Source organism: Rissa tridactyla, chromosome 1 (genome assembly GCF_028500815.1).
Source record: "Rissa tridactyla isolate bRisTri1 chromosome 1, bRisTri1.patW.cur.20221130, whole genome shotgun sequence".
Taxonomy (NCBI): domain Eukaryota; kingdom Metazoa; phylum Chordata; class Aves; order Charadriiformes; family Laridae; genus Rissa; species Rissa tridactyla.
Genome location: NC_071466.1, coordinates 12,266,107 through 12,293,632, shown reverse-complemented (window position 1 = coordinate 12,293,632; position 27,526 = coordinate 12,266,107). Strand labels below are relative to the sequence as shown.

The following is a 27,526-nucleotide window of genomic DNA, read 5'->3' as shown; positions in this document are numbered from 1 at the left end:
TTCAGGAGGGCCTTTGACTGGAGCTCACAGAACAGTCAAGTTTGGAAGGGACCTATTGAGATGATCTAGTACAAGCTCCCCTGCTCAAGCAGGGCCATCCAGAGCTGGTTGCCCAGGACCATGTCCAGATGACTTTTCAATGCCTCCAAGCATGGAGACTCCATCTCCTCCCTGGGCCAGAGCTTGGTCTCCCTCACAGTGAAAAAGTGCTTACTGATGTTCAGAGGAAGCCTTCTGTGTTTCAGTTTGTGACCACTGCCTCTGGTCTTGGCACTGGGCACCACGGGGAAGAGCCTGACTCCATCCTTTTGGTGTCCTCTTTCATGTGTGGATGATCTCCCCCCTCAGCCTTCTCTTCTCCAGGCTGAGCAGTCCCAGCTCTCTCAGCCTTTCCTCACAGGAGAGATGCTCCAGTCCCTTCATCATCGTCGTGGCCCTTCACTGGACTCTCTCCCACTATGTCCCTCTCTCTCCTGTCCTGGGGATCCCACCGCTCCAGCTGCGGCCTCACCACTGCTGAGTAGAGGGGCGGGATCGTCTCCCTCGACCCGCTGGCAGCAGTCCTCCTGATGCAGCTCAGGATACCGCTCTCCTTCTTTGCAGCGGGGGCACGTTGCCATCTCATTTTCAATTGGGCATCCACCGGGACCCCCCCGGTCCTTTTCTGCCAAGCCGCTTTCCAACTGGGTGGCCCCAGCATATGTCCTTGCCCCAGGTTGTTCCTCCCTGGGTGCACTTCCCCTTGTTGAACTTCATGAAACTCCTCTCCGTCCATTTCTCCAGCCCCTCAAGGTCCTTTGGATGGCAGTGTATCGGCCATTCCTTCCAATTTGGTGTCATCAGCAAACATGCTGAGGGTATGCTCTGCCCCCTCATCCAGACCATTAATGAAGATGTTAAACAGGACTGGACCCAGTATTGACCCCTGGATTACACTGCTAGCTACTGGCCTCCAAGTGGACTTTGTGGCCCTCATCACCACTCTCTAAGCTGAGCCATTCGTCCAGTTTTCAATCCACCTCACTGTCTGCTCGTTCATCAACACCTTGTCTATGAGGATCTTACAGGAGGCAGTGTCAAAGGCCCTACTGAAGTCCAGGTAGACAATACCCTCTGCTTTTCCTTCATCTACCAGGCCAGTCATTTAACAAGTTGGTCAAGCATGACTTCCTCTTGGATGAAGCCATGCTGACTACTCCTGATCTTTTTCTTGTCCTTCATGTGCATGGAAATGGTTTCCAGAATTAGCTGCTCCATCACCTTCCCAAGGATCACGGTGAGCTTGACTGGCCTGTAGTTGCCTGGGTCCTCCTGCCTGCCCTTCTTGAAGATAGGAGTGACATTTACATTCCTGCCGCCTTTAGGCACTTCTCCCAAATATTATGATTGAGAAAAGATTATTGAAAGTGGCCTCACAGTGACATCTGCCAGCTCCCTTGGTGCTTGTGGATTCATCCCATCAGGGCCCATGGACTTAACGTATGTCGTTTGCTTAAGAATTCACTGACCTGATCCTCTTCAACAAACAGTACATCTTTCTTGCTCCAGGCTTCACACCAGTCTCTGGGACCTGGAATTCCTAAAGACCAGTCTTACTAGTAAAGACTGAGGGAAAGAAGGCATTAAGTACCCCTCATTGCAGAGGGCTTGGACTAGATGACATTTAAAGGCCCCCTCCAACCCAAACCGTTCTATGATTCTATGATTTTTAGTGCAAATACAGCAGTAGCATATCCCAGCCTATCCACTACACTGTGGAGTTCCTCTTGCATTTACGGTCACAGAATCACAGAATCATGGAATGGTGGGGGTTGGAAGGGACCTCTGGAGATCATCCCGTCCCACCCCCTGCCAGAGCAGGGTCACCCAGAGCAGGTGGCACAGGAACGCGTCCAGGCGGGTTTGGAATGTCTCCAGAGACGGAGACTCCCCCACCTCTCTGGGCAGCCTGTGCCAGGGCTCTGCCACCCTCACAGGAAAGAAGTTCCTCCTCATGTTTAGGTGGAACTTCCTATGCTCAAGTTTGTGCCCGTTACCTCTTGTCCTGTCCTCGGGCACCACTGAAAAGAGCCTGGCCCCATCCTCCTGACACCCACCCTTTCAGTATTTCTAAGTGTTGATAAGATCCCCCCGTCAGCCGTCTTTTTTCCAGACTGAAGAGACCCAAATCCCTCAGCCTTTCTTCATCAGAGAGCTGTTCCAGTCCCCTAATCCTATCCCTTTTGCTCCTGCCTCTCATCCTGTAGGCCGTTCCCAGTTCTCCTCCCTGGGACACAGATGGTGATTGTGCCAAATTGCAGCTATTTTATTTTATTATTTTATTTTAACATTTTGCATTTTTGTGTGGTTTTCAGTTTGCACATTTCTCCCGCTGGCGTGCCTTTTACATACAAGCATTCGCACGACTGTCATGATATTCCCAAGCCTGAGTTTACAGTAGCTGTCTAATCACGTCCCTAAATATTCACTGTTTGTCATGCATATAGACTTGCGAACATCCTAAGCCTTTTTATAGTGGTCACAAACAACTTCTGTAGACATGGAGAAGCTGCCCAACGTACAAAACGTCCTGCTGGGGTTGTCTGTGAGGGCTCACTGCCCACCCAGCAGCTGTCAGCGTTTGAGCGCCTTTGTCCCCTCTCCTGGGGCATGGCTGCAGCGCTGATTAACAACTGCCTATACTAAATATCTTGTCTCCCAAGTCTGCAGTGAAATGCAGCTTTTCCCCTAAGGACGCTGTTGGTTTCCGGCCCTGGAATCGGTCTCCAGCTGGATCTCCAGGTTGTCTCCTTCCTTCGGCAGCACCAGGATGCTGGCCTCTGGTTCAGGCTGTCCCCTCACATTGAAGTGGCTTACCCTCCCTGGCTTCTCCTGCCTCTCCCTCCTCTTGCTTCGCTTGGCGAGTAAGCAAAATCTTAATTCCCCTCTGTCAGGTTTTCCCTTGCAGCCCAGCTCTTGGTTTGTGCTGCTGTTCTCTCTTGTATTCTCTTCTTATTTCCCTTGTCTGGTGTAAGGAAGAAACAACAAAAACCAAGCGTACAACCCGTTTCCCAGTAACCGCAAAATTGCCAGCCTATCTCGTTAGGACTCAAGCATGAACTAGGACTGAAACATTAACTCGTGAAGGGCACAGGATCCTGCCGACCACTGCTGTCTTTTGCCTTAGTGTAAACTTCTTCCAAGCCAAGTACGGTGGGTGTCTCATGGCCCTTGGGAAAGGGGTTGGCTCATGCTTCTTTCTCCCTTCCCCAGTGAGTATTTTCACTCTTTGGCTACGTAGCACCTGGGAACCCTCAGCCTCTGCCAGCACGAGGAGGTTTTACCCTTGCTCTTTCCAGGAGTGGAAAGAGTTGTATGAAAGATGGACCCTGGACATGCTGGAACTGTGAAAACACCCAAGGCAGAAGTTCGGGAGGTGCCAGAGATGGGCCCAGGCTTAGTGCAGGGGGCCAGTGAAGCCAAGGCAGTGCAGCAGGAGAGAAGCAGCCTGCAGGCAAGGTTAGGGGAACAGAGAACGGGCACGTGAACGTGTGTACGCTCCGCTCGCTGACTCTAGTGAGTGGAGGCTTTGTAGGACATCATGTGTGGAATCACTGCTGTTTGCAGCATCTGGGAGTGTCACTGCATGTTTATGTGTCTGGGAGATGTAGATTATGTTGGAAAGACCTGGGAATCCGTACTGTTGTTGTTGTTCCCCACTGGATGTCAGCATGCTGTGACCCCTGCTGTGGGCTATGAACAGAGGTGGGGGCAGCTGCAGAGCCGCATGGTCCTGCATTTTGGTCACAACAACCCCAAGCAACGCTACAGGCCTGGGGAAGAGTGGCTGGAAAGCTGCCCCGCAGAAAAGGACCTGGGGGTGCTGGTGGCCGGCCAGCTTAACATGAGCCAGCAGCGTGCCCAGGTGGCCAAGAAGGCCAACAGCATTCTGGCTTGTATGAGGAATAGCGTGGCCAGCAGGAGTAGGGAAGGGATCGTGCCTCTGTACTCGGCACTGGTGAGGCCTCACCTGGAGTACTGTGTTCAGTTCTGGGCCCCTCTGTACAAGAGGGACCTTGAAGTGCTGGAGCGTGTCCAGAGGAGAGCTACCAGGCTGGTGAGGGGTCTGGAGACCAAGTCATATGAGGTGAGGCTGAGGGAGCTGGGCATGTTTAGCTTGGAGAAGAGGAGGCTGAGGGGAGACCTCATTGCCCTCCACAAGTCCCTGAAAGGAGGTTGGAGAGAGGTGGGTGTTGGCCTCTTCTCCCAGGTGAATAATGACAGGACCAGAGGAAATGGTCTGAAGCTGCAGCAGGGGAGGTTTAGATTAGATAGTAGGAAGAATTACTTCACTGAAAGAGTGGTCAGGCACTGGAACGACCTGCCCAGGGAGGTGGTTGAGTCACCATCCCTAGAGGTGTTTAAGAAACGCCTAGATTTGGCACTTCAGGGCATGCTCTAGTGGCAGAGATTGTAGGTTGTTTGGTTCGACTCGATGATCTCAAAGGTCCTTTCCAACCACGAAGATTCTGTGATTCTGTGATTCTATGATCTGCATGTGGAGGGCTGCTGGGCTGCTGCATGCCTTTGGCTTGGTGCAAGGCTCCTGCCCTCTTGTAGGGACATGGATATCTGAGGAAAACCCAACTAGTCCTGCAGCCTATAAGATTAACAGGGATTTGGGGACTGCGTGGCTGGAGCCCTCCCAAATGCCTTGCATTTGCCCAGCCCCACGGGCACAGGAAAGGAGGGCATGGGTTCAGAGGAAGAGTTGTGAACTACCTGTGTGTGACTGGGAGAAGAGGACAGGGAGCGTCTCTCGCTGGGACAGCTGGATTTGCTGCAGCAAATCCAGGGCTGCTGCTGAGCGTGCAATGGTTGTGAGTCCTGAGAATGGGGTGCAGTCCAGCCCCCAAGCGTGTCAGCTGCTTCCCCTCCCCGATTGGTACCTCGTTTTGTAACCTTAACGAGCATGCACTCTGTGCCTGCGCTGGGTCATTGCTGAAGATGGTCGGCAGGAGAGGTCCCTGGGCTGGTCCCCGTGGTGCTCCACTTGGCACCTGCCTCCAAGCGGAGCACAGCTCATGAACCGCCACCCTCTGAGTCCAACCCTCCAACATGGTTTTGACCCACCGGATTGTCCAGCCCTCCAAACCATAACATCCTGCCTTAGATAGGAGGATTGTGGAAGAAGGCGTCAAAATCTTCTTAAAGTCAAGATGATTGTCATCCACAGCTGTCATCCCTTCAACCTCAGATCCCATCATTGTGTCACAGAAAGAAAACAGGACAGTCAATCCGTGCTGGCTCTTACCCTCCCAAGCTCCTCCATGTGTCCAAAAACATGCTCCAAGAGGACTCGCTCCATGATTCTCCCAGGGACCAGAGTGTGGCTGGCAAGAGCATAGATCCTCAGCTCATCCTTTTGGGCTTTTTTGAGGGTGGAGTGCCACACTTGCTTTCCTCCACTTGTCAGGGATCTCCCCTGATCTCCACCACATTTGAAAGAGCAGCCCTGCTGGTCCATTTCTGTCAGCATCCATTGATGCAGGCTCTTCAGCTTCACTTGAAGAACTTGATGAAGAAGGATGAAGAAATCCTGACTCAATCTTCATCCCTGTCTGGTAGCTCTCTGAACCCTTTCAAAATGCACGGAAGCCTGGGAGACCTTGTTGGTGAAGACTGAGGTAAAGGAGGCATTGAGTGTCTCAGTCTTATCTGTGTCTGCTGTCACTAAATCACCCGCTGCATTCAGAAATGGGCCCTTATTGAGCCTTCTACTACCAATGTAACGGTAGAGGCTCTTCTTAGCACCCTCAATTCTCCTTGCAAGTCTCAACCCCACTTGAACTTTGATTTTCCTGACACCATCCCTACATGCCTGGGCAATGGTTATCATTTCCTCCTTCGTAGCTTGCCTCTGCATCCACCTCCCATATGCTGCTTTTTTGCGTCCCTGCTTAGCCAAGGTCATCTGCTGATACGTCTCCTTGTTTTCCTGAGTACTGGGATGGGCTGTTCTTGTGCCTGAAGTACGCTGTGCTGAAGGCCTTCCAGCTTTCCTGAGCTCCCTTGGCCTTCAGAGCTGTCTCCCATGGGATCCCTCCCACCTACCAGTCCCCCGCATAAGCTAAAGTCTTGCTTGAAGTCCAGGGTCTGCGCTCTGCTACTCTCCTTCCTCATTCCCTTTAGGATCCCAAACACTACTACCTCATGGTAGCTACAGCCAAGCTACCACTGTTTACCACATCCACAGTCAGTTCTCCCTTGCTAGCGAACAGAAAATCCAGCTGTGTGTCACCCCTGCTTGGCCTTGGAACTGGAAATTCTGTGTGAGACCCAGGGTCTGTGATCCAGAGGCTTCCCTCAGGTACTGCTGCCTCCTTGGCAATTCCAGCTCAGGGATTTCCCGGCGCAGCATTGATGTCCTTGCATTTAAAGCCTTTAGTGGATTTTTCTCTGTAAACGTGGGGAGTTGCTTTCTGAATCTGTACAGTTCGACATCCCTGTGCCCTGCAGCGAGGTGTTCCACATTTTTACATTTTTGTTGAGCCCTGCGCTGCTGGAGAGCACGCGGCTCCGGCTGGACCGGGGCACGGCCAGCAGACCCTCGCGGGTTGAGACTGTGCGCGCTGCCCTGCGAGGGGAAGGGCAGACGTGAAGGGAGATCGAGGGCCTCAAGCCCAGGCTGTGCTCCCCAGCCCGTGGCCTGGTGCTGGCTCCGCGCAGCCACAGCAGAATCGCGGGGCACCGCGGCGTGGCCAGGGGGATAGCCTGGGCTTTGGGGGAAGCTGGCAATACAGGGAGGCGATGGAGGTGTCATGGGGGTGACGAGAGAAAAGCGACAGTCCTAGTGCCCGTGTGAGCATCTCTATGGGGCCCGGGATGGGATGGAACTGTGTGGGGCACAAGAGGCGGGGGGGGATGGGGCGTGCTGTGGGACATGGGAGAGGTGTAGCCCGTTGCAGGCCGGACCTGGCCGTGGCTAGCATGGCGCGCAGCGCTGGGGGACGCCAGTGCTGCCCTGGGCTGGGCGGGCTCCGCGTGAGGCTGTGCAAAGGCTGGGCTATCCCAGGAGCGTGCTGTACGCGGAATGAGAGGACAAGGCATGGAGGCAGAGTAACGCTCCATGTGCTGCGCACAGCTGCAGCAGGTTCCAGAGAAATACCACGCTTGCAGCCAAGCACATCTTAACAAGGCCGAAAGGCAGGCGGGAGCACTGGCCCTGCGCTGCTCGGAAAGCCTGGCCGCATTCTGGGCTCGAGCACGATGCTCTGCAGGCCCCTGAGTCTCGGTCAAGACCAAGGAGCTGGTTGCTGTCAGAAACACATCCCATATGCAATAGCGGGATGCATTCATGCAGCCGTTATCTCCTGACGGCAAAGGATTTCCCTTTGCAGAATGGGGTCCTCCAGGGTAGAACAGGAAACCTACTCTGACCATGCAGCTGGTTTATCCAGGAAGGAGATGGGTTGTCTGGTCCACCCACCAATACCAATACCCAGATGGTTTCTGAGATCAACCACCCCTTAGTCTTACAAGGGCAGAATCAGACTCAGGGGTAGCAGCAGTGATTAGAAGTAGGTCCTCAACAGAGAACGTAATGAACCATAGAAACAATGCACCATGTCTTCCTTCTCACTGCTGATCTGGCTGCGCCTGTGACTGGGAACATCTGGACTCTTGAAGTCAGAGCTCCAGGGTCACCACACTCCCTGCCTCATGGGGCGCTTCTGGAGTCCCAGCATGGGGAGAGAGTGCTGGGCTGCTGTCCGACAACATGGCACAGAATGTTTTCACCCGATGCGGGGAGTCTCCCTGCACTTCTGCTTTGTGAACCCACAGAATCACAGACTGGTAGGGTTGGAAGGGACCTCTGGAGGTCATCCAGACCAACCCCCTGCCAGAGCAGGGTCACCCAGAGCAGGTTGCACGGGAACGTGTCCAGGCAAGTTTGGAATGTCTCCAGAGACAGAGACTCCACCACCTCTCTGGGCAGCCTGTGCCAGGGCTCTGCCACCCTCACAGGAAAGAAGTTCCTCCTCATGACCTCTCTCAACCTGCTGGCCACACACTTCTTGATGCCCACCAGGATGCCATTGGCCTTCTTGGCCACAAGGGCACGTTGCTGGCCCATGGTCATCCTGTTGCCCACCAGGACTCCCAGGTCTCTTTCCACAGAGTTGCTCTCCAGCAGGTCAGCCCCCAGCCTGGACTGGTGCAGGGGGTTATTCCTCCCCAGGTGCCGCACCCTACCCTTGCCCTTATTGAATTTCATAAGGTTCCTCTCTGCCCAGCTCTCCAACCTGTCCGGGTCTCTCTGTATGGCGGCACAGCCTTCTGGTGTGTCAGCCACCCGCCCCCCCAGCTTTGTGTCATCAGCAAACTTGCTGAGGGTGCACTCTATCCCTTCGTCCAGGTCATTGATGAATATATTGAAGAGGACTGGACCCAGCACTGACCCCTGGGGAACACCACTCGTCACTGACTTCCAACTAGGCTCTGCCCCTAACCCCTCTGTTCTTGGCACGTGGTGCTGCAGCTGCACCTACTGCAGTCTTGGGCAGAACCACAGCGTGCACTTTGCCTCTGCACATTGTGCCTGGTGTATCCGTGGTGATCCTGCGAGCTTGTGCAGATGTCCTGTGCAGATGAGGTGACCCCATAGCTTTGTCCGCATCCCGTATCTGCATGCTGACCCTGCAGGCTCATGCAGGTGTATTGTTCCCAGCTGCAGCCTTCTCCTTCTCTTCTCTTTCTTCTGTCACGTAGCTCCTCCTGGTTCCCAGGAGGGCACAGCCAGTCTTGGTCCTGAAGGATGTTCAAGGAAGTCAGAGGTGAAGGTTCCGTAGCGACTCCATTCAGGCTCAGCACTGTGACTTCTGCTCCCACGTATTCAAGCAGCAGGCCTTGCCCAGCCCCGACTGGAGTGTTTCCTGGGCTGTCCCACAGACAGCTTGACCGCATTTCCCTCTTATTTCTCAGGCAAACATCAGGAGCCTCACAAGTAAGCTACAGTAAAACCAGCTGTTGATCCAAGAACTGGGGTGGGCGCTAAGTACAGAGCCCGGGGCTGCCCTGCATTAGCTTTTAGCAAAGTTCCTAGAAAAATATCCAGACTTGGTTTAAAAATTTCCAGGACTGGTGAATTCACCACAGGCCTTGATGAGCGCTTTTGGTGGTTAATTATCCTCAGAGTTAAAAATGTGCCCCACGTCCCAGACTCTGTGTGCTCTGCAGCCTGCAGCCGTGGGTCCCAGCTACCCGTACGATCTAGACCGTGGCGTCTGCCATACCTAATGGCTGATCCAGCCCTGTGCTACCTCTCAGAGGAGTCCCCAGGAGGCGTCACCCCAGCCGCAGATGGGATCTGCGCTGTCTTCGGGGCTGTGTCGGGCCCTGCTGAGCGTGGGCTGCCCACAGGCGTGTGGCCACCATGCCACCGAACGCACAACAGGGCGTCAGCGGTCCCCAGGCACTGCCTGCCTGCGGGCAAGAGGGCTCGGGCTCCCTCTCCGCAGCGTGGCAGAGACGCTGAGCAAACCGCCCAGCCCCACACTGAGCTGGCACAGTCAGCTGCTCCTTCAGGAGTTTTGTTGTTCCTGTGGTTTTTCTCTGAGCACTCGTTTAGCACCACCCCTCCAAGTGAGACTAGGACAGACACAAGTCTCCGGTCGTGGTCGCACCGGTGCTGGTGCGGCAGTGACAAGAGCTCTCCTGGACCCGGTGTGGGCTTGGGCCGTCAGGGTTTGCGTTAGGCTGTTGGTCCACAGAGAGTCCCACAGCAGGATGGGGAGGTGGAGTGCCGGACACATGCCAATGGGGAATTTTTCTGAGGATGCCTTGCCCTGGCTCTACAGCTGGGTTTGCCTCCGATACCAGACTGGTGGCTCCGTGAGGCTCTTGCAGGGAGATGGCTCTGGGTACCAGGGAGCAGCCAGGGAGATGGTGCTGTACTGCATAATAGTAAGAGCTTGTCTGTTCCTCCCCCGTTCCCAAAATCTGACCCAGCTTCTGTGGCCAAAAGCTGGATTTCCAGAGAGCTTCCCCTGGCGAGATCTATCTTAGGACGGCGGCTGTCAGAGGGTGGTTATGGTGGGGAAGCAAGGCTGCTCTGGAAGCACCACAGCCCTTGGCCCCGGCAGCCTAAGGAAAATACCATACTCCGCTGCAGAGCTCGTTGCTGTACAGCGTGCAGCTGACATGCATTTCAGAGCACTTCCTGAGTGATAAGCCTTTTTTGAAAGAAAGAAGTTATCAATTTGCCACGCAGTGCCCATTCCAGTCAGTGTGGCAGCTTATCAGTTTCGGGTGCCTTTCTGTCTGCAGCGCTAGAGAACACTACCAGCTAAAACCCAGGCAGGGCACACAACTCGAGTGTGTTGGTACAGGGCTGTCGCCCCAGTAATACCGTCCATCATGGAGCCGGACGACAGGTAACCTGAGTACAGGGGGGTCTCAGCCAGCGTCAGTGAGGACAGATTGCGACTCTCAAACGAGCAGCTCCGCAGCGAAGGGAGCTGGGGCAGGCGGGAGGGGGGGTGTTGAGCCCGGGGCCGCGGGTGGTGTGGGGGGAGGCAGGTGGGTCCGATTTCCCAAAGTGCTTTCTTGTGGGGGCTGCTGTCATGGCACCTGTGGCTCTGAGCGCTCTGCAGCTGGAGCAGGGGAGGGGGATCCTGTTTCACAGCGCGTCTTCTGGCAGCTGCTTGCAGGAGCAAACGCTCTGTACGGGGAGCACGGTGCTCGCCGTAGAGGTGCTCTCGGGCTTCTCCCCTCAGGCACTCCCTTCGACCGCAGGCGGCAGGGCAGGAGAGCTGAGGGGGTGCCGCAGGCGCTGCGGGCCCTCTCTGGAGGCCATGCATCGCTGGGCAGGAGAACGGGTGGGCGAGGGGCTCTCTCCGGTGCTGCCTCCCCCCCGCGGGGTGCAGAGCGTACGGTCTGCGGGGAGGGAGGTCCTACCTCTAACTGCTTTATCCGTTCTTCCCCGGCCCAAGCCGTTCCCCGTGCTCTCCCTTGTTGCTCCTCCGCCTCTGGCGATGGGGTGAGTGGTTCAGGTTAGGGGCCCTGCCCAAAGGAAAGAGCTGTTTGCAGCCCCCAGCTGGGCCCTTTCCTTGGCGCGCGCGCGGCGTTCCTGCGCTCCTCGCTCACGGGAGCCGAGGCCCCAGCGCTGCTGCTGGGAGGAGCTGTGGCTGACGAGGCCTGAACTCCACTTCACCCGGGCCTGGCCCAGCTGCCTCCCTCCTGGCTCCGTCCTCCAGCTTTGTTCTCTGCGCGCAGCTCCCAGCTGGTGGATGGGCCATGGGCAGCGGCGCTGGGGTCAGGGGGAAGGGGCTGTTTTCTGCTGACCTGAGCTCTGCGAGGAGCCCGAGGAGGAACCGGGGCCTCCTCCTGCCGTGTCCGTAACTGCTGGTGCAATCCACGTGCCCTGGGCTCCGGCGGGCCCCGGCTGTCACAGGGCAGTGCCGCCCTCAGGCTGTGGGGCACAGAGCTCTGAGAGCAGGACAGAGCCGGGGGTCATGGTGAAAAGGGGGCTGGGTTTTTTCCTGTCTTGCCTTAAGCACCTTTGCAGAAAAGAAAGAGCAGAGGGGCAGGGCAGCCGCTGCGAAAGCAGGAGTTGCCCCTGGCTGGCCAAGCAAGCTGGGTGCGATGGGGATGCTCAGCTGCCAGATCCCTGGCATCTGTGTGAGGTTTGGCCTTTCTGCAGCCCCTCTCCCCATGGCCTTTCCCTTTGCTACGGCAAGTCTGTTCACCAGGGTCACGGATGTCGCCCCAGGGGTGCAAGAAGGGAGATATCACCCGAAACAAGGCACCTCAGGGGGTGCAGGGACCCCCGGCAGCGCTGTAGGTAGAAAGCGTGGTGCAGCTCTTGCGAGTCTGCAGTGCTGTGCTCCCCCAACTCTCTGTCCCCTCACGGGGACCGGGCCAGCGTGGGCTGATCCTGGGGTCCCGCACAGCTGCCTGCAGCACTGGCCAGGGCGCTGGCTGCAGCCAGTGGGCCCTGGGAGGCCCTGTGCTCTTGCAGGGAGGGCTGCAGGGAAAGCGGTGGCTTGCCTGGGACAAAAATCGCCGGGTTGAGGTGGTAACTGTCTGCTTCGCTACAGCCAGCTTTGAGGACAGCGCAGTGGTTGTGGGCCACGGGGCAGAGGGCGGCACTGGGTTGTTGTGGTGGTGGTGGGCTGGGTCTGGCTGGTGGTCTTCTCTGTGATGCTGGCCCTGCTCATGTAGTGCCTTCCCTCTCCAGGTGACAGCCACAGATGCAGACAGTGGCACATTTGGCTCCCTTTCCTACTCCATTGGTTCTGGCATCGGCAGTGTTGTCCCCACACAGTTCAGCATCGACAAGCACTCGGGGCAGCTGTGCACCGTGCAGCCTCTGGACCGTGATGAGGGCACGTCCGCCTATGATTTCACCATCACTGCTGTTGACGGGGTGAGTGCTGGGAGGCTGTGGGGATACGATGCTGCTGACGCAGCACCGTGCAGGGGATATTGTTGTCCTCACCCCTGCTCTTTGCGCCATCTCTGATCTGAGCCTTTCACAGGGTGGCCTGAACTCCATGGTGTATGTGAAGGTTTTTCTGGAGGACATAAATGACAACCGGCCAGTGTTTTACCCGCTGGAGTATGCTGCTAGCATCAGCACACAGAGCATGCCAGGTACAGCTGTGCTGCGTGTTACTGCCCACGACAAGGACGAGGGGCTGAACGGGAGAGTGACCTACCGCATTGTCCTGGGAAACTCACCCCCTCTCTTCTCCCTCAACAAGGACACAGGTGAGCAAGAGCTCAGGGGGCAGCTGGGTAGGCGGCAGTTGGAGCAGTGGGATGCAGGCAGGTGTAAAAGCCAGCCTGAGGGTCGCTGCTTGGCCATCGCAGCAGAGCAGTCTGCCACCAGAATATGTCTGTTCCTCTCCCTGCCACGTCTTCCCTGCCTCGGCTTCTCGAGCCTCTGTCAGCCCCTTCCCACTTGTTTCTGCTCCCTGCTCTGTTCCTCATTTGTCCCGTCTTCCTACCTCTCCCTCATTTCCCATCGCTGACTCACTGCACCTTTCCCCCCACATGCCGCTTGCTTTACCCCATCTGGCTGTGTCCTGCTTAGTTTCTTGTCCCTGTCCAGTTCCCTCCCTGCCCCCTGCTCAGTTTACTCTCCTCCCCTGTAACTCTGTCCCACCTTTCTCGTTAGCTGCATCTTGCTCTGCCTTGCTTTGGCCGCCAAAGCCAGAGCAGTTTCTTCTGGGGAGGTGAGTGCATGGGTGTGTGGTGCCAGGGGCTCTCAGCAGGACGGGAAGGTGTCCTGTGCTGAGCACAGGCATCTGGGTCTCTCCACAGTGGTCCCCAAGTTCCCAGAATGTGACCGGGATGAGACATGCCTACCAGCCATCCTAATGCAGCGACACCTCCTTTGTAGGGCCTATTGAGGATGGTCCTTCGGTTCTATGTCTCCTCCAAGAGCCTCCCCACAGCCTTGATCCCACCTGCTGTGTCATGACCCCCACCCTGTGCCCCACATTGGAAGCCCTATTCCCTCCTTTTCCTCTCCCAAGATCTGCGGTCTGACTCGTTATCCCTGACCACTGCTTAGCTCAGGCGAGTGGCGGGGCGTGGGCCTAAGGTTGAGAAAGGAGGATCTGGGGGGGCTTTCCCAGGAGGATTCGTCTTCTTTACTCCAGTTCTTCCATGGCAAGCTCCCCCCTGGAATGCACGTTGTTTGCTGCCCACTCAGATCTTTCTTTTCAAGCTTATGGTTTGGCCTGTTCCCTTGCTGCCGGATGACAGGCAGGGCTGCAGGCGTAAAGCCCTCTGAGCTGCTTTCTTCCTTAGGTGTCATCTCCCTCTCATGGTCCCTGAGTGGTAAAGCCAACACCCTGGTGCAGCTGGTGATCTCTGCACAAGACGGTGGGGGCCTACAGGCACAGCCAAATGCCCGGGTGAACATCAGCGTCGTGGAGGGCACAGTCTCCCCCCCTGTCTTTGAGCAAGCTCAGTACTTCTTCACAGTGCCTGAGGACGTGCTGCAGGGTGCCAGCGTGGGGGCTGTCCGGGCCCAGAACCCTCCAGGTACGGGCTTGTCCCTTTTGTATGCAGTCACTTTCCCTGTCCCTGCATCGTCTGGAAGGTCCAGTACCACGCTTCCTCACAGAGCATCCCTGTTCTGGGAGCTCCACGCACGCACAGAGGCACGCGCGTCAGAATGCGGACCCGTGCGGTTGTCGCCCAGCTCAGTGCGTGCTCTCACATGTGTACTTACACACGCGTGTACACTCACACTTGTGCAACGTGCACCTGTGCATACCTGCACATGCACCGGTGCTACTGTCCACCTTCCGACCGGACTGTGCCGCAGCCAGCGCTGCCCAGCCCTGCTGCTGTCTGTAGGGGGCTGAGGAGGTGAGCCGGGTACGCAAATCATCGCTCCTGCCTTCATTTCCTTGTCCACAGGTCATGCGGATGACATCTTTTATTCCATCTCCTCGGGGGATCCTCATGGCTACTTTTCTATTGACTCTGCCTCCGGGCAGCTCCGCACCAGCCTGCCTCTCGATCATGAGTCCCAGGCGGTTCTCATTCTGGATGTCCAGGCCCGAAGTGGTTCACCTCCTGCCTACAGCAACACACGCGTGAAAATCTCTGTCTCAGATGTGAATGACAACATTCCGGTGTTCCCAGCCCCCTCCGACTCCATTCTGCTGCCAGAGGCCACAGAACCTGGGACTACAGTGTACACTTTGCAGGCCGAGGACCGTGACAGCGGTGCCAACGGTCAGGTGAATTTTGAGCTGGCATCAGGAGGTGATGGCACCTTCAGTGTGGACCGCTCATCGGGGGCGGTGCGACTGATCGGGGCCCTGCAGTATGAAGCCAGCGCAGCCTACAGGCTGGCCATTGTGGCTCGAGACAGCGGCGTTCCCCAGCTCAGCTCCACGTTCACGTTGCTGGTGCATGTGCAAGCCGAGCACGACAATGGGCCCATCTTCGACACGCTCACCTACCGCGTGGAGGTGCAGGAAGGTGTCCCTGTCTCCACCCGCTTCCTGCAGGTGCGGGCCCTGGCACGCGATGCAGAATCGGTGACCCTTACCTACCACTTGCGTGCAGACGGGGACGCTGCCAGCTTTGGCATCATGCCCGAGAGTGGCTGGCTGTATGTGAAGAGCGCACTGGACCGGGAGACGCGGGACCTGTACGTGCTCACAGTGCTGGCCTCGGCAGGAGGCAGTGGTGCAGGGGGGGAAGCCCGGAAGACAGGCACCAGCACTGTACGGATCAGCATCACTGATGAGAATGACAACAGCCCCCGGCTGAGTGAGGAGCGTTACTTCTTCACTGTTCCCGAGAACCAGGCCCCTGGTAGCAGTGTGGGAAGGGTGATGGCGAGTGACCGGGATGCTGGGCAGAACAGCCGGCTCACCTACCGCCTGCTCCAGCATGATCCCAACTTCCTCATCCACGCGCAGACAGGTGAGAGACTTCCTTGCTTCCTAGGCTGGGGCTGGCTGGGGAGAAAGCCCAGGGCAGGTCAAAAGTGACGTGGGCCAGGCCAATGCCGCAACAGAATGTTCATCTGCCTACCCCTGCAATGCTGGGCTCCCCAGCAACATTCCTGAGCACAGGCTCTTCTCTAAAGTGGCTTTCGGGCTGAGCTGTGTCCCCACTTCTCCCTCACAGGGGAGCTCAGCACCAAGCATAGCCTGGACCGGGAGCAGCAGTCCAGCTACCAGCTCTTGGTGATCGTGCAGGATGGGGGAGCACCACCCCGCAGTGCCACAGGAACCATCTATGTGACTGTGCTGGATGAGAATGACAACGCTCCGGCTTTCCTCCACGTGGCCAGCGGTCAGGAGCTGCCCGTGCAGGTAGGGGCAGCAGGCTGGAGCCCTGGCGAGGCAGGGCTGTGGTAGCCACTGGGTGCAGGGGGAAAGGGAGTGGGCAGGGGCACCCAGGGGAATTTCGGGGTGGGAGATAAGCAGGCAGAGGTTGCATCCATGCAGCAGCCAGGGCAGGCTGGTAAATCTGATTGATCTGGAAGGGTGGGCATGTCCTTGGCAATCTCTGTGCCCAGAGCAGGTGAGGACTGCAGAGGGCTCTGGGGCCGGTAGGACTGACCAGCAGGCAGAAGCTCTTGGCTCACACGTGCCTCCAAGGAGGGAAGGAGAAAGGGAGCCCTAAACCTGACCCAGCAGAGCCAGGGGTATAACACTTGGAAGCGGGGAGGCAGGGGGTGCCGTTGACTTCTAGGTCTCAGGACTTTTGGTACAGCCACTCGGCTTTCTGGGAGGTCAAGAAAGCCCTGCCCAGATGGACTTTGCACTCACGAGGGGTTTCTGAGAATCTGCTGTGGTCCCAGCCCAGCTTCCCCTCTCAGCGCTGTGTGGTGTCAGCCGTCACCCGGGTGCTCAGGGTGCTGGAGAGCGAGTCATGTCTGTGCTGCTCAACAGAGTGGGCAAGGAGCAGCCCTCCACCCCCAGCTGGCTGCGTTCTGCTCTGCGGCGGCCCTGTGGGGTGGCACGTGTGGCCAGGGCTCGCTGGAGCCAGCCGAGCGGCGCTGGATGGGCAATCGAGGCGCCGTCCTCCTCTCCTGCAGCTGAAAGGATGTGGTTGCTCTGCACGCGGCTGCGCTTCAGGCAGTGTGCTCCAAGCCCCTTGCATTGTGCCATCGCGTCACGGTGATGCGATCACAACCTTTCTCTGTCGCAAGTCCCGCCTGAGCCGCGCACCAGAGGCAGGTCAGAGCGGGCAGGGCTGTATCGGCAGGTCACTGCTGCGCCTGGGTGGCCGTTGTGGTTTGCGCTGGACTGGCCGTCGGCACCGGCCCCTGGGGACACTCTGCAACTCCAGTCAGGCCTTCCCTGTTCATTACTTTTCCCCTTCCCGTTCCAGGTCGCGGCCATCCCTTTCCCAGCCGCCTTCCTGCGTGTGCAGCTGGCGCGCTCTGCTTGCAGAACTGTCTGGCAAGGCTTGGCCTGGGTGAAGGCATCTCTCAGGGCCTGGTGGAGGCAGAGGAAGGCAAAGTTAGTCCGAGGAAGGCTCTGGCCCTTCAGTCATTCCCACAGGCCAGCGACCAGCCGGCCGTGGCGTTGTTGAGACCGCGGCTGGACGGGCTCTGCGAAACGGCATTGCTCCCTCTGTGTCCGCAGCCTGCTGAGTGTCCGGTCTCCTCTCTCGGGGACACCCGCAACACGCTCGCGCAGCAGGCTCTGCGGCTGATGCCGGTCTTCGGGAGCATGAAATGCTGGGAGCGTCCTGCTGGAGCTCGGGAGGTTTCTTCTCATGCAAAGGTAGCACAAAAGCGTACGCATCCCTCAGAGCAAGGATGGGACAGGTTGAGAGTCCTAAAGGCAGGCAAATGCTGTGACAGTTTTGAATGAAATAAATATTTGGGCACTTTGGTGTGAAGCTCTCCTGCTAGAAATGCTGGTAGAGAAGGATGAGGCACAGGAAGGGGCCACTGTTAATCATGATCTCGGCGTAGAAGAAAGGCTTGGAGGGAAAAGTAAAAACTGAATGATAAATGCAAAGCTCAGTGATTTATTGCAGACTTGCTCGGTGAAGTATTCACGTCAATGTTCGTTAGACAAAGCAGAGGGAGATATTTATATCAGCACCTCGCTTTGGGCGTCAGCTGGAGGGGCGTCTGCCATGGAGGGTTGCGAGATGAGATTGTCGAGCACAGTGCGACACGCTGGCAGGAGCGGGCGGCGTTGACGCAGGACCTGCAGCAGTGATGGATCCTCCCAGGGACTGGTCACTGGGAAAGGGAGAGGGAGCAAAGGGAGGGAAGAAGCGGCCTGTTTTCACAGAGGAGGGACGTCACTGGTGGGTGCCTAGGACTGGTGCCGGTATCTGGGCTATTTAGCGTATTCCTATATCCTCCAGAAGGGGTGATTGTTGATGTTACTCGTATATTTATGTAGTAATGAAGGTGAGGGCTCCCTGTGAAGACCTGTAGAAGGATCTTGGTTTGCTCTTCAATTAGGAAAGAAGACGGGAGATGAAATTCACGGTTGCTAACTGGAAAGGATGCACATGGCAAAAAGAAATCTGAATTTCACTTACACGGCGGTGGGCTCTGGCTCGGCTACTTCAGTTTAGGGAGAAGATTGGGGCATCGCTGTGAATGCTTTGTGAAAATGTCAGCTCAGGGCTCAGCCGAAGTCAAAAAGGCAAATCGAATGCTAAGTGTTACTAGAAAAGGAACAGAGAACGAAAGAAAACATCATTACCCTACGTCTCAAATTCTGCACACTCCCTGCCCTGCCTCCTTTCCACTAAATGAGCAGTAGTGCTAGAAAAGGTCCAGAAAAGGAGGTTAATGTGATCTCCAGTAGATAATGGTTTCCATGCAGAAAGAAAAGACTCAAACGTTTTTTGGCATGGGAAGAAACTGCAGGAATATAACAGAGGTGTGCGGTGAATGGCACAGAGAAAGTCAGGGGCAAATTCGAAGTTGCTTTTTTCACGATACCAGACCTAGGCAGCTTCGTAAGAAATGACCGGGCAGCAGGTTTAAAATAAACAAAGGCAGTACTTTTTCATGCAGAACGTAATTAAATTGTGAAATCATTGCCAAAAGTTGCATGGGTTCAAAATTAGATGAATTCATGGAAAGAAAAAGAATCCATCAAAGGCTATTGAACAAAAATATGATCTGTGGCTCAGGAAGTGACTTAGCCACAGACTGCTGGAAGCTGGGAGGGTTTCACAGGAGGATTATTCCATACGTACCCTATTTCTTGCATCTTCTCTGTATATCCACTGCCGTGAGATGGCTCTCTGATCTTTGGACCAAGCTGGTATTTGCAGCAGCCTCCTTGGAGGGTGGACGTCTGACCGGGACAAGCCTGCCTGGTAGCAGTTTTACTAAGGCTGAGGTTTTTGCAGAGGCAAGGCCACTTCTGTTGCTCTTTATTCCTCTGTTTGTGCATCTGAAATGGCATTTGTACATGGAGCCCGTGCGGACGCTGCTCATTTAACTCCTCTGCTGAGTCGCCGCTTGCCTCGGATGGAGTTGGATTCCTCGTGGAAGAGGAGTGTGACCACGCACGCGAAGCAGGAGCCCCTTGTGTCCCGGCTGAGGGCAGATAGGGACTGCATGGGGGGCAGGCCCTGCCCCAGCCGTTACAGAGGAGAGGTTGGAAGGGGCTTCCTAAGCATGGCCCCACTCAGAGGTGTCCACGCAGACGCTCCTTTTCATAAGCAGCCAAGCTATATTTAGAAGGTCTTCTGCCTCCATCACTGCTGTGAAATGCTGTTCCAGATTCCTTGATCTGGTAGTTAGAAACCATCTCTTAATTTCCAGCCTAAACTAATTTCTGACCACTTTATAGTCATTTGTTCTTGTGCCAATATTGTGTTTTTGCTTAAATAGCTCTTCTCTCTCCTTGGAATTTCCCTCCCCTCTCCCCAGTGTTTACAGAGTGCAGTCACATCACTGTTGGCCTGGCTAAACAAGTCCAGCTCCTCTGGTCTCCCCTCCCCGAGCGCCACCAGCCTGGTGCCAGCAGCTTGTGCAGCAGCATTAACGCTTGCCTCCTCTCAGGAGCTTGCAGCCTCTTTCCTTGGATTCTTGCTCTGATTCCTCTTGCCTTTTTCATGAATGCATTAAAGTGGTACCACACAGAGATCACCTAGCACAGCTGGACCTGCGGGGACGATTTGTGCTGTGGGATGTGCCGATAGGATGCGAATTTGAGGTCTGTAACCTCAGGATATGAATTTGAGGTCTGCTGGTGTGGAAGGGAGCGTAGAGCCCGTGCCAAGCGGGGCTCTACCGGTGAGGTGTGGGGAGGTGCAAGGAGCGTGTGCTGGAGGAGAGACGGCTCTGCCAGCAGGGATGGGTTGTTCGCTGAGGGTGCTCCCAAGGACTGACGGGTGTTGAGGGACAGTGGTGGGGATGTGTCCGGTTCCATAACTATCCGGGAGAGGTGCTTGCATGCAATGCTGCTCCCTGGGGTCTCTGTCAGGAAGCTGGTAACTCGCCTCAGAATGTGGGCTTAGTTGAGCACGTGCGTAATTCACGTCTCGATGGTACCGTGATGCGCTGCCATAAAATGGTGGTCTTAAGTGCCTACGGACAGGCAGTCAGCGGTGCTAACTGGGAACAAAAAGAGAAGGGAAAAGCCCCTAAGAGTCCAGGTGTCCAAGGCAGGGAAGAACTGCCAGCTGCATTTCCAGGGATCGCAAACCCCCTTGGGCTGGCTGGTGGGAACTGAGGAAATCACCTTCCATGGCCAGGGTGACTGGCCGCCGAGCCTGCCAGTGCTCACGCCTGTGCATTTGCAGCTGCCGGGGTCTGTTGGGGGGCAGAGAGAACCAGGACTGCGTGGAGCCCTGGATTTTCCCAGCTGTGGAGGCTTTGGGTGTAACATGGGAGGACAGTGTCCTCCCATCGCCCTGCAGCAGCATACCCCGGCGCTGCTAAGCTGGTTGTCAGACAGGGCAGAACGGAGGAGAGCCACCAAGGCAGAAACTCCCTTTGCCAGCTTTGCTGTGGACTTCTCCGTGTTGTCCAGCTTCAGACACAGCGCGTCAGTCTTGCCGGGGTGTCTGTGCCTTGGGTGGGGGGCGGGACTGGTGTAAAAAGGTGCAGATCCTGTGCCCAGGGGGTTGTGGGGTGGTCTGAAGGGTGCCGTGTGCCTCTCAGCTGCTCCCTGGGCTGTGCTGCAGGTGCTGGAAGAGAAGCCATCGGGACTTCTAGTCGCCTCCCTGCAAGCCAAGGACCCCGACGAGGGTGAGAATGGGACCATCATCTACTCGCTGATAGGTATGAGCTGCAGAACTGACTAATTGATGCTGCTCTCTGCCTCGCGGCCATCACCCTTGTGGGCAGATGGCTGCCCGCTGCCCAAGCCCTGCCACACCAGGCTCCCTCCTCCATCCCATCCTGCCCCTGCCCTCCCTCCTCTCTGCCTCTCCCTCCAGCGTTTCACCTTCTTTCCGCAGGAGCCTGGGCAGAGCGTTTCACGCTGCACATGGCTACTGGAGAGTTGCGGACTGCCACAGTTCTACGCCGCTCTGATCGTGCCGAATACATCTTCACCGTGACAGCCAGTGACCGGGGCACGGTGCCTCGCAGTACCTCAGCCATCATTCGCATTCAGGTATCCAGCACCCCAACTCCAATTGTCCCTGCACCGTCTACCCCTCTGTCACCTCTTGGAGGACACCATGCAGCTACTTGGAAGCCTTATCACCCCACCTTATCATGCTCCACCACCTTCATCCCAGGGCACCCTCTGCCCTTGCTCAGCTGTTGATCCAGCCCTAAAATCTGTGTGGAGAGCCTGGGGTGGGAAGGGATGGGAAGGGATGGATGGGTCTATCTGCCACTGTGCGTGTTCTCGTTTGTAAAGTGGTCAACAGCATTAATAGTAAGCAGTTCTGTCTTTTCCAGACTGGGACAGCCAACTATGTCCTAGATATGCTGTTGCAGAGAAGACCTTAAGAGGTCCCCTGCACAGAGACATTAATTCTTCCCAGCATCTACTGAAAACAGTGTTCCGGACATGCAGGGTGTTCTTCACGTCTGTATAGCTTTGGCACTCACTGTCTGGTGTGTTGGCCCAGGCAGCCAAGTCCTTTCTCTGTTGTTGGTATTGAGCTTCCTTTTACAGCAGAGACTCCGGGTTCCCCCCGCTCAAGGCACTTTCACAGTACACCCTTTCGCATTTTCCTGTCCCTATTCTTGCAGCTCCCGAAGCCATTTGACTCTCCTTGTTTGATGTTCTGCCGCTTCTCTGGGCTGGCAGTGCCCTCTAACATCGTCAGCGAGTTCGTAACGTGCTCAGCTTTCTTTTGCCCTTGCACCTATCAAAAGTAAATGTCAGCACCAAGAGCCATCTCTGCAAAGGCCTGCTAATCACTCTCCTTGAGCCAGTCGATCTTTTAGTCCTTTCCATCACACAGCCTTACTTACACTATGCCTTTCCCCAGTTTAATGGGTGATGTCCCGTGTTCTACTGCCTCAGAGCCCAGCTAAAACCCAGGCGAGTTAAGATACGCTGCGTTTCCTTTGTCCTTGAGGAGAGCGGCACTGTGTTAGCCTGGCACATCTGCCTTTAGCCGTTCCACAATCCGTTTTATAGCATTTCCTTTTTATGCCGTGTCTGTAACTCTTCTTGGCATTAAAGTCTTTCTACAGCCTTCAGAGTGGTGAGGCCAGGCTGGTTGTCCCTGAAGCACTTGTTTGCCTCCCTGTAACGCAGCTGTTTGCTTGACAGTCGCTAATTTTGATGCCTCTCGGAGCGGACAGTTTTGCTGTATCGCCTTTTTCCCCAGCTCCTTGACAGGAGCGCAGCGAGTTCTTCAACATATCTTCCCTTCAGATGACACTGTGGCTTTTCATGCATCCTCGCACCCATCCACAGGTGCACCTCATCCCCAAATGAACTTCAATATCTTTAATAAAAGTAGTAATAGTATTTATTTATCTTTGGGTCATACCGGGTCATCTTTCTTCTCTGGGCCTCTCATCCGGATGGGTGTTACCTCTCTTCTTGCCCACTCTTGCTTATGTTTTGCAGAATTGTTTTTTCTGGTGTCTGTTGCCTTTGCAGTATCTAACAATCACAGAATCACAGACTCACAGAATGGTTGAGGCAGGAAGGCACCTCTGGAGTCATCTTGTCCAACCACCCTGCTCAAGCAGGGCCACCCAGGGTCAGTTGCCCGGGACCACGTCCAGGTGGCTTTTGACTGTCTCCAAGGATGGAGACTCCACCAGCTCCCTGGGCAATCTGTGCCAGCGCTTGGTCACCCTCACAGTGAATAGTGTTTCCTGACGTTCGGAGGGAACCTCCTGTGTTTCAGCTTGTGCCCATTGCCTCTGGTCCTGGCACTGGGCACCACTGGGAAGAGCCTGGCTCCGTCCTCTTTGCTCCCTCCCTTCAGGTATTGATGTACTTTGATAAGATCCCCCCGAGCCTTCTCTGGCCAGTCAGCAGCTCTGTCTGTCCTTCCCTACCAGAGCTCCTCAAGTGAAGCTCGTCTTTCACCCTGTCAAACCCGTGCTTATTCTCAGGTTGCTGCTCATCTGTTAGGTCACAAGAGCTGGGACACCTGCTCTCTGCAGGCCCCATGTCCCCCCTCTGCGCTGGCTCCCCGGGAGTTCCTCCTGGCACCCGGCACCTGGCACGTGCCCCTCACTACTGCCTCTCCTCACAGGTGCTGCCGTCCTCCCGGGTGCTGCCACGGCCTGATGCCACTGTGCTGACCCTGCACCCTCTCGAGGGGGTGAAGCCGGGGTCTGTGATCGGCTCGGTGGCACCCCCGGATGCGCCTGCGCGAGGACAGCTGACCTACACGGTGGTAGGAGGTGGTGGGGATGGCACCTTTGTGGTTGACAGTGTGACGGGGGAGATTTATGCTGCCCGGGAGTTGGACTATGAAGCTGGGGCACGGCACGTGCTTCAGGTGAGTGCCGAGGACACGCAGCATGGCTACCCCTCCAGCCGACTGGTGCTGGTACACATCCACGTGCAGGACTGCAATGACCAGGCGCCCACCTTCCCTGAAGACCCCATCACCATTGTGGTGCCCGAGAATGCCCAGGCTGGCTCGTCCGTCTTCACCTTCCAGGCGCTGGACGGGGATGGTGTGGGTCCCAACAGCCAGGTGCGCTACGCCCTGCTGCACCAGGAGCCCCCCGAGGCCCCCTTCCAGCTTGACAGCCGCTCGGGGCTGCTGACCCTCCGCCACGGCCTCGACCGGGAGGCTGCTGCCTCCTTCCTCTTGGTGGTGGAGGCCACGGACCAGGCCCGCAACGTCAGCCAGCGCCGCTCGGCAGCTGTCACAGCCCGTGTGTTTGTGACTGATGAGAATGACAACGTGCCCGTGTTCCTCTCACCTGCTGCCGTCAGCGTCATGGAGGACCAGCCGACGGGGTTCGTGGCGCTGCACGTGGTGGCCCAGGACAACGATTTGGGAGAGAACGGGCGTGTGAGCTACTCGTTGCGAGCAGGCAACAGTGATGGCCGCTTCCACCTTAACCCCAGCACTGGTGAGGGCCCAGGAGGATGCAGGGGGGGCAGCAGGGGCACGGGGAACGCGGGGGCTGAGGAGGGTGCAGGGGTACGTGGGGATGCAGCGTGTGCACAGGGGGAGGCTGGGGAACCCGGAGGAAGGAGACTTGTGGGGTGCGGAGAGGACCGAGCGTAACGCCTGGTTGATCCTGCTGTCTCTGTTGAGACCTGGCTGTCCCTGGCTCACCCCAGCGCCTGCGGCCTCGCGAGAGCTCTGTCCTGGGAACAGTCGGCCCCGGTGCTGCGTGGTCCCAGCTCACCGCTCTCCCTGTGTCTGCAGGCGCGCTCTCCATCGTGCGGGCCCTCAACCGGGAGGAGGTGGTGCAGCACAACCTGACCGTGGTGGCCATGGATCACGGTTTCCCGCGCCGCTCCGCCACGCAGCTACTGTCTGTGCTGGTGCTGGATGTCAACGATGAAGCTCCCGCTTTTGAGAAACCTGAGTATGAAGCACACATCATGGAGAACTTACCAGCTGGCAGCCCTGTGCTGCAGGTGCTGGCCACGGACCGGGACCTGGGTGAGGATGCAGGGCGAGGGTGAGCTGCCCTGTTTGGTCAGGGGCCCTTCTGGAGATGCGGCACTCAGGACTGGGTGCACTCCGCTCCCTTCCACCTGCTTTGGAGAGCCTGGCTGAGCATGGAGGGAAGGGTCATCTCCTGGCCTGGAGAGGAGAGAGAGGCTGAATCCTGGGAGAAGCTGAGAATGAGAACAGGGACTGTGATTCCCTCTGCTCCCCAAGGCAGTGGCCTTTGTTCCTTGGAGGTTCCTCGGCCCGTCTTTCCCCTCCACAAGCTGGGCTGGGCTAGGACCTCCCTCCACCCCACATCTCTGCCCCAGCTTTACTTGCCGGGGAGTGAGATCATCCTCTCCCACAGCCTGCGTGACCCCTGGGTGGGAGGCGTGGGAGGAAGGAGGCGCAGGGCTCTGGGGTTGCTGCTGGGCTGCCCTCAAACCGTGTTCCTCCCTGCAGGTGCCAATGGGCAGGTGTCCTACGGGACTCTCTCGGGGGGGCCGTTCTCCATCCACCCACAGACGGGGCTTATTGTCACCACACGTGCCCTGGACCGCGAGGAGCAGGAGCAGCACGTGCTGATGGGTAGGGCTGTGCTGGTGCATGAGAGGCTCCGCCGGCGGGGGGGTAGAGAGCAGAGGGGAGGCAGATGGGTGCTCCCCACTGCTGGAGTAGGGCAGTATCGCAGGGAGGGAGGGCACGGGAAGCGATGGGGGTCTGTGGGGCAGGCGGGGTGGTTGGGTGGTTTGAGCACGCAGGAACGCCAGCGATCCCATGCCTGGCTGCCCCTGCGATTGTCTGGGCGTTTGCGTGTGATGACAGCCCTGATGGTAGCTCCCAGTCCGCAGGGCAGCCTGCAGCGCTCTTGCTCTGTTCCTGCAGTCTATGCGCGGGATGGTGGCCTGCCCCCCAACCTCTCCAAGGCAACTGTGCGGATAACAGTAGGGGATGAGAATGACCACGCGCCACACCTAGAGAGTGAGTCCTGCTCTGTGGAGGTCCCCGAGAACCAGAGCCGTGTGGCACTCTACACCCTGCGGGCCACCGATCCTGACGGAGGCGAGAACGGGCGCCTGGAATACCGCGTGGCAGGTGAGGTGCACAGGGAGCTCTGTAGCTTCTTTCTCGGCGGCAGGTAAGCTCTGTTCACCCTGGGTTGCCCATGGCTCTGGGAAGCATCCGCCTGTGACAGTTCCTGTTCCACCCCAGTTCTCTCCTGCTCCAAACCACGTGTAACTGCTGCCCTCTCAGCCCTCTAGTTTCTCTGCCCCCAGTAAAGAGCACCCCAAGATCTGGAGAGGCTGCATTTCCTCATTCCCCAGGCTCTTGTCTGGTTCCCCGGGCTTGGACTAGTTCCGTACCTCTCTTGGCCGCTCTGACCTGTTGAAGGTACAGGTTGCTAAGTGAGATCTCCTTGCTGTTACGCTGTGCATTGTCTGGGGGCTTCCTGTGACAGCGGCACTGGCCTGTGAGCTGTTGGAGGCAGTTCTTGCACAGACACACAGAGCTGGACCAAGGAGGTTGACCACAGAACTGCTCACTCCGCCCTCCCTGCCAGGCCGCACTGGGGTGGGCTTCATGCTGTCTTCTCTGGGCAGCATAGGGCAGGTCCTTCCTCGTGGCAGTTATAGTCACGCTGTCTTGTTATTCCCTCTCTTCTTTTCCAGATGGAGACCCTGGGCAGGATTTCAGCCTAGACCCAGTCTCCGGTGTCCTCTCCACTGCACGTGCCCTTGACCGGGAGCAAGTTGCTTCCTACAGCCTCACAGTGGTGGTGCAAGACCACGGCACCCCCCCGCGCAGCGCCACCATGGCAGTGAACGTGCGGGTGTTGGACCTGAATGACAACGCACCTGGTTTTGCTCAAGCCTCGTATGTGGTAGAGGTGCCAGAGGACTTGCCTGTTGGCGCCCTGGTGCTGCAGCTGGTGGCTGAGGACCCTGATGAAGGCACCAATGGGCAGGTCTCTTACTACCTGGGCAATGAGTCACTTGGCATGTTCCAGGTCGAGCCGCAGAGCGGGCACATCAGAAGTGCCCAGGCGCTGGACCGGGAACGCCACCCCAGTTACAGCTTCCTGGCCAAGGCTGTGGATTCAGCACCGTGGGAGCCCAAGAGCGCGGCTGTGCGCGTCACTGTCACCGTGCGAGACGTCAATGACCATGCCCCTGCTTTCCTGCACAGCCCACTCACTGTCAACTTGTCCCGCCACACCCCGCTCAAGCAGGTCGTGGCCACCATGAGGGCAGAGGACAGGGATGCAGGTGCCAATGCCTCCATCCTGTATCGCCTCGCCACCCCCAACTCCGCCTTTGCGATCAACTCCTACACAGGGGACATCCAGCTGCTGCAGCCCCTGAGCTCGCTCAGCCAGCGCCAGCGGACGCTCTTCATCCTGGCCACAGACCTGGGGCAGCCGGCGCTCTCCTCTACCGGCGTGGTGGTGATCCATTTGCAGGAAGAGCCCTACCAGGGGCTGCGCTTCCCCCGGAGCACCAGTGATGTGGCCATACCAGAAAATGCTGCCCCAGGTATAAGCTGGGCAGAGTTGACCAGCAAGTGCTGGGATGAAATGGGACGGGACAGGAGGGAAAGTGGGTGCTGGGCTGGCAAAGCTGTGGGAACTTCAAACCAGGGAGCACGGCAGGGTCTTGGGAAGCCCCATTATGCTTTGGGTAGACCCGAGGGGCTGCGGGGTCTGACTGGTGCGCAGGCTGTTCAGGGTGGTAGCCCCTGTGGGTTTGCCTCAGGCTGTTCGGATCGCTGTAGGCAGTTACAGGTGCCCAGTGGCTCCTGGAAGGTCCCCGCGAGTCACAGTGAGATCACAGAGGGGCCATGGACGGGCCCCAGGAATCCTAGCTGCTCCCAACACAAAATTACCATTAGATCTCACGTCCTCTGGCAGCAGTGTCCTCGGGCAGAGCTGTGCTCCGGTGGTACAGCCTGTGCCGCCCCCACACGCCCACCCCCTCTGCCACCTGCCCCGAGACTCTGCTGCCCCTTCACGCTCTTCCGC

The 27,526-nt window shown here is 57.2% G+C and overlaps 1 protein-coding gene across 4 annotated transcripts in view; it reads left to right on the top strand.

The window, feature by feature from the left end:
* The window catches only part of DCHS1 (dachsous cadherin-related 1), a 76,580-nt gene that overhangs the window by 36,284 nt on the left and 12,770 nt on the right, over positions 1-27,526 (top strand). For all 4 annotated transcript variants that reach the window (XM_054202013.1, XM_054202004.1, XM_054202033.1 and 1 more), the window contains exons 3-14: positions 12,221-12,409; positions 12,522-12,753; positions 13,801-14,037; positions 14,419-15,438; positions 15,646-15,833; positions 20,644-20,740; positions 20,920-21,077; positions 23,140-23,974; positions 24,277-24,516; positions 24,970-25,095; positions 25,393-25,602; positions 26,178-27,041. In XM_054202013.1, coding sequence (XP_054057988.1) covers positions 12,221-12,409; positions 12,522-12,753; positions 13,801-14,037; positions 14,419-15,438; positions 15,646-15,833; positions 20,644-20,740; positions 20,920-21,077; positions 23,140-23,974; positions 24,277-24,516; positions 24,970-25,095; positions 25,393-25,602; positions 26,178-27,041 — 4,396 coding nt within the window. The remainder of the gene's footprint in view (positions 1-12,220; positions 12,410-12,521; positions 12,754-13,800; positions 14,038-14,418; positions 15,439-15,645; positions 15,834-20,643; positions 20,741-20,919; positions 21,078-23,139; positions 23,975-24,276; positions 24,517-24,969; positions 25,096-25,392; positions 25,603-26,177; positions 27,042-27,526) is intronic.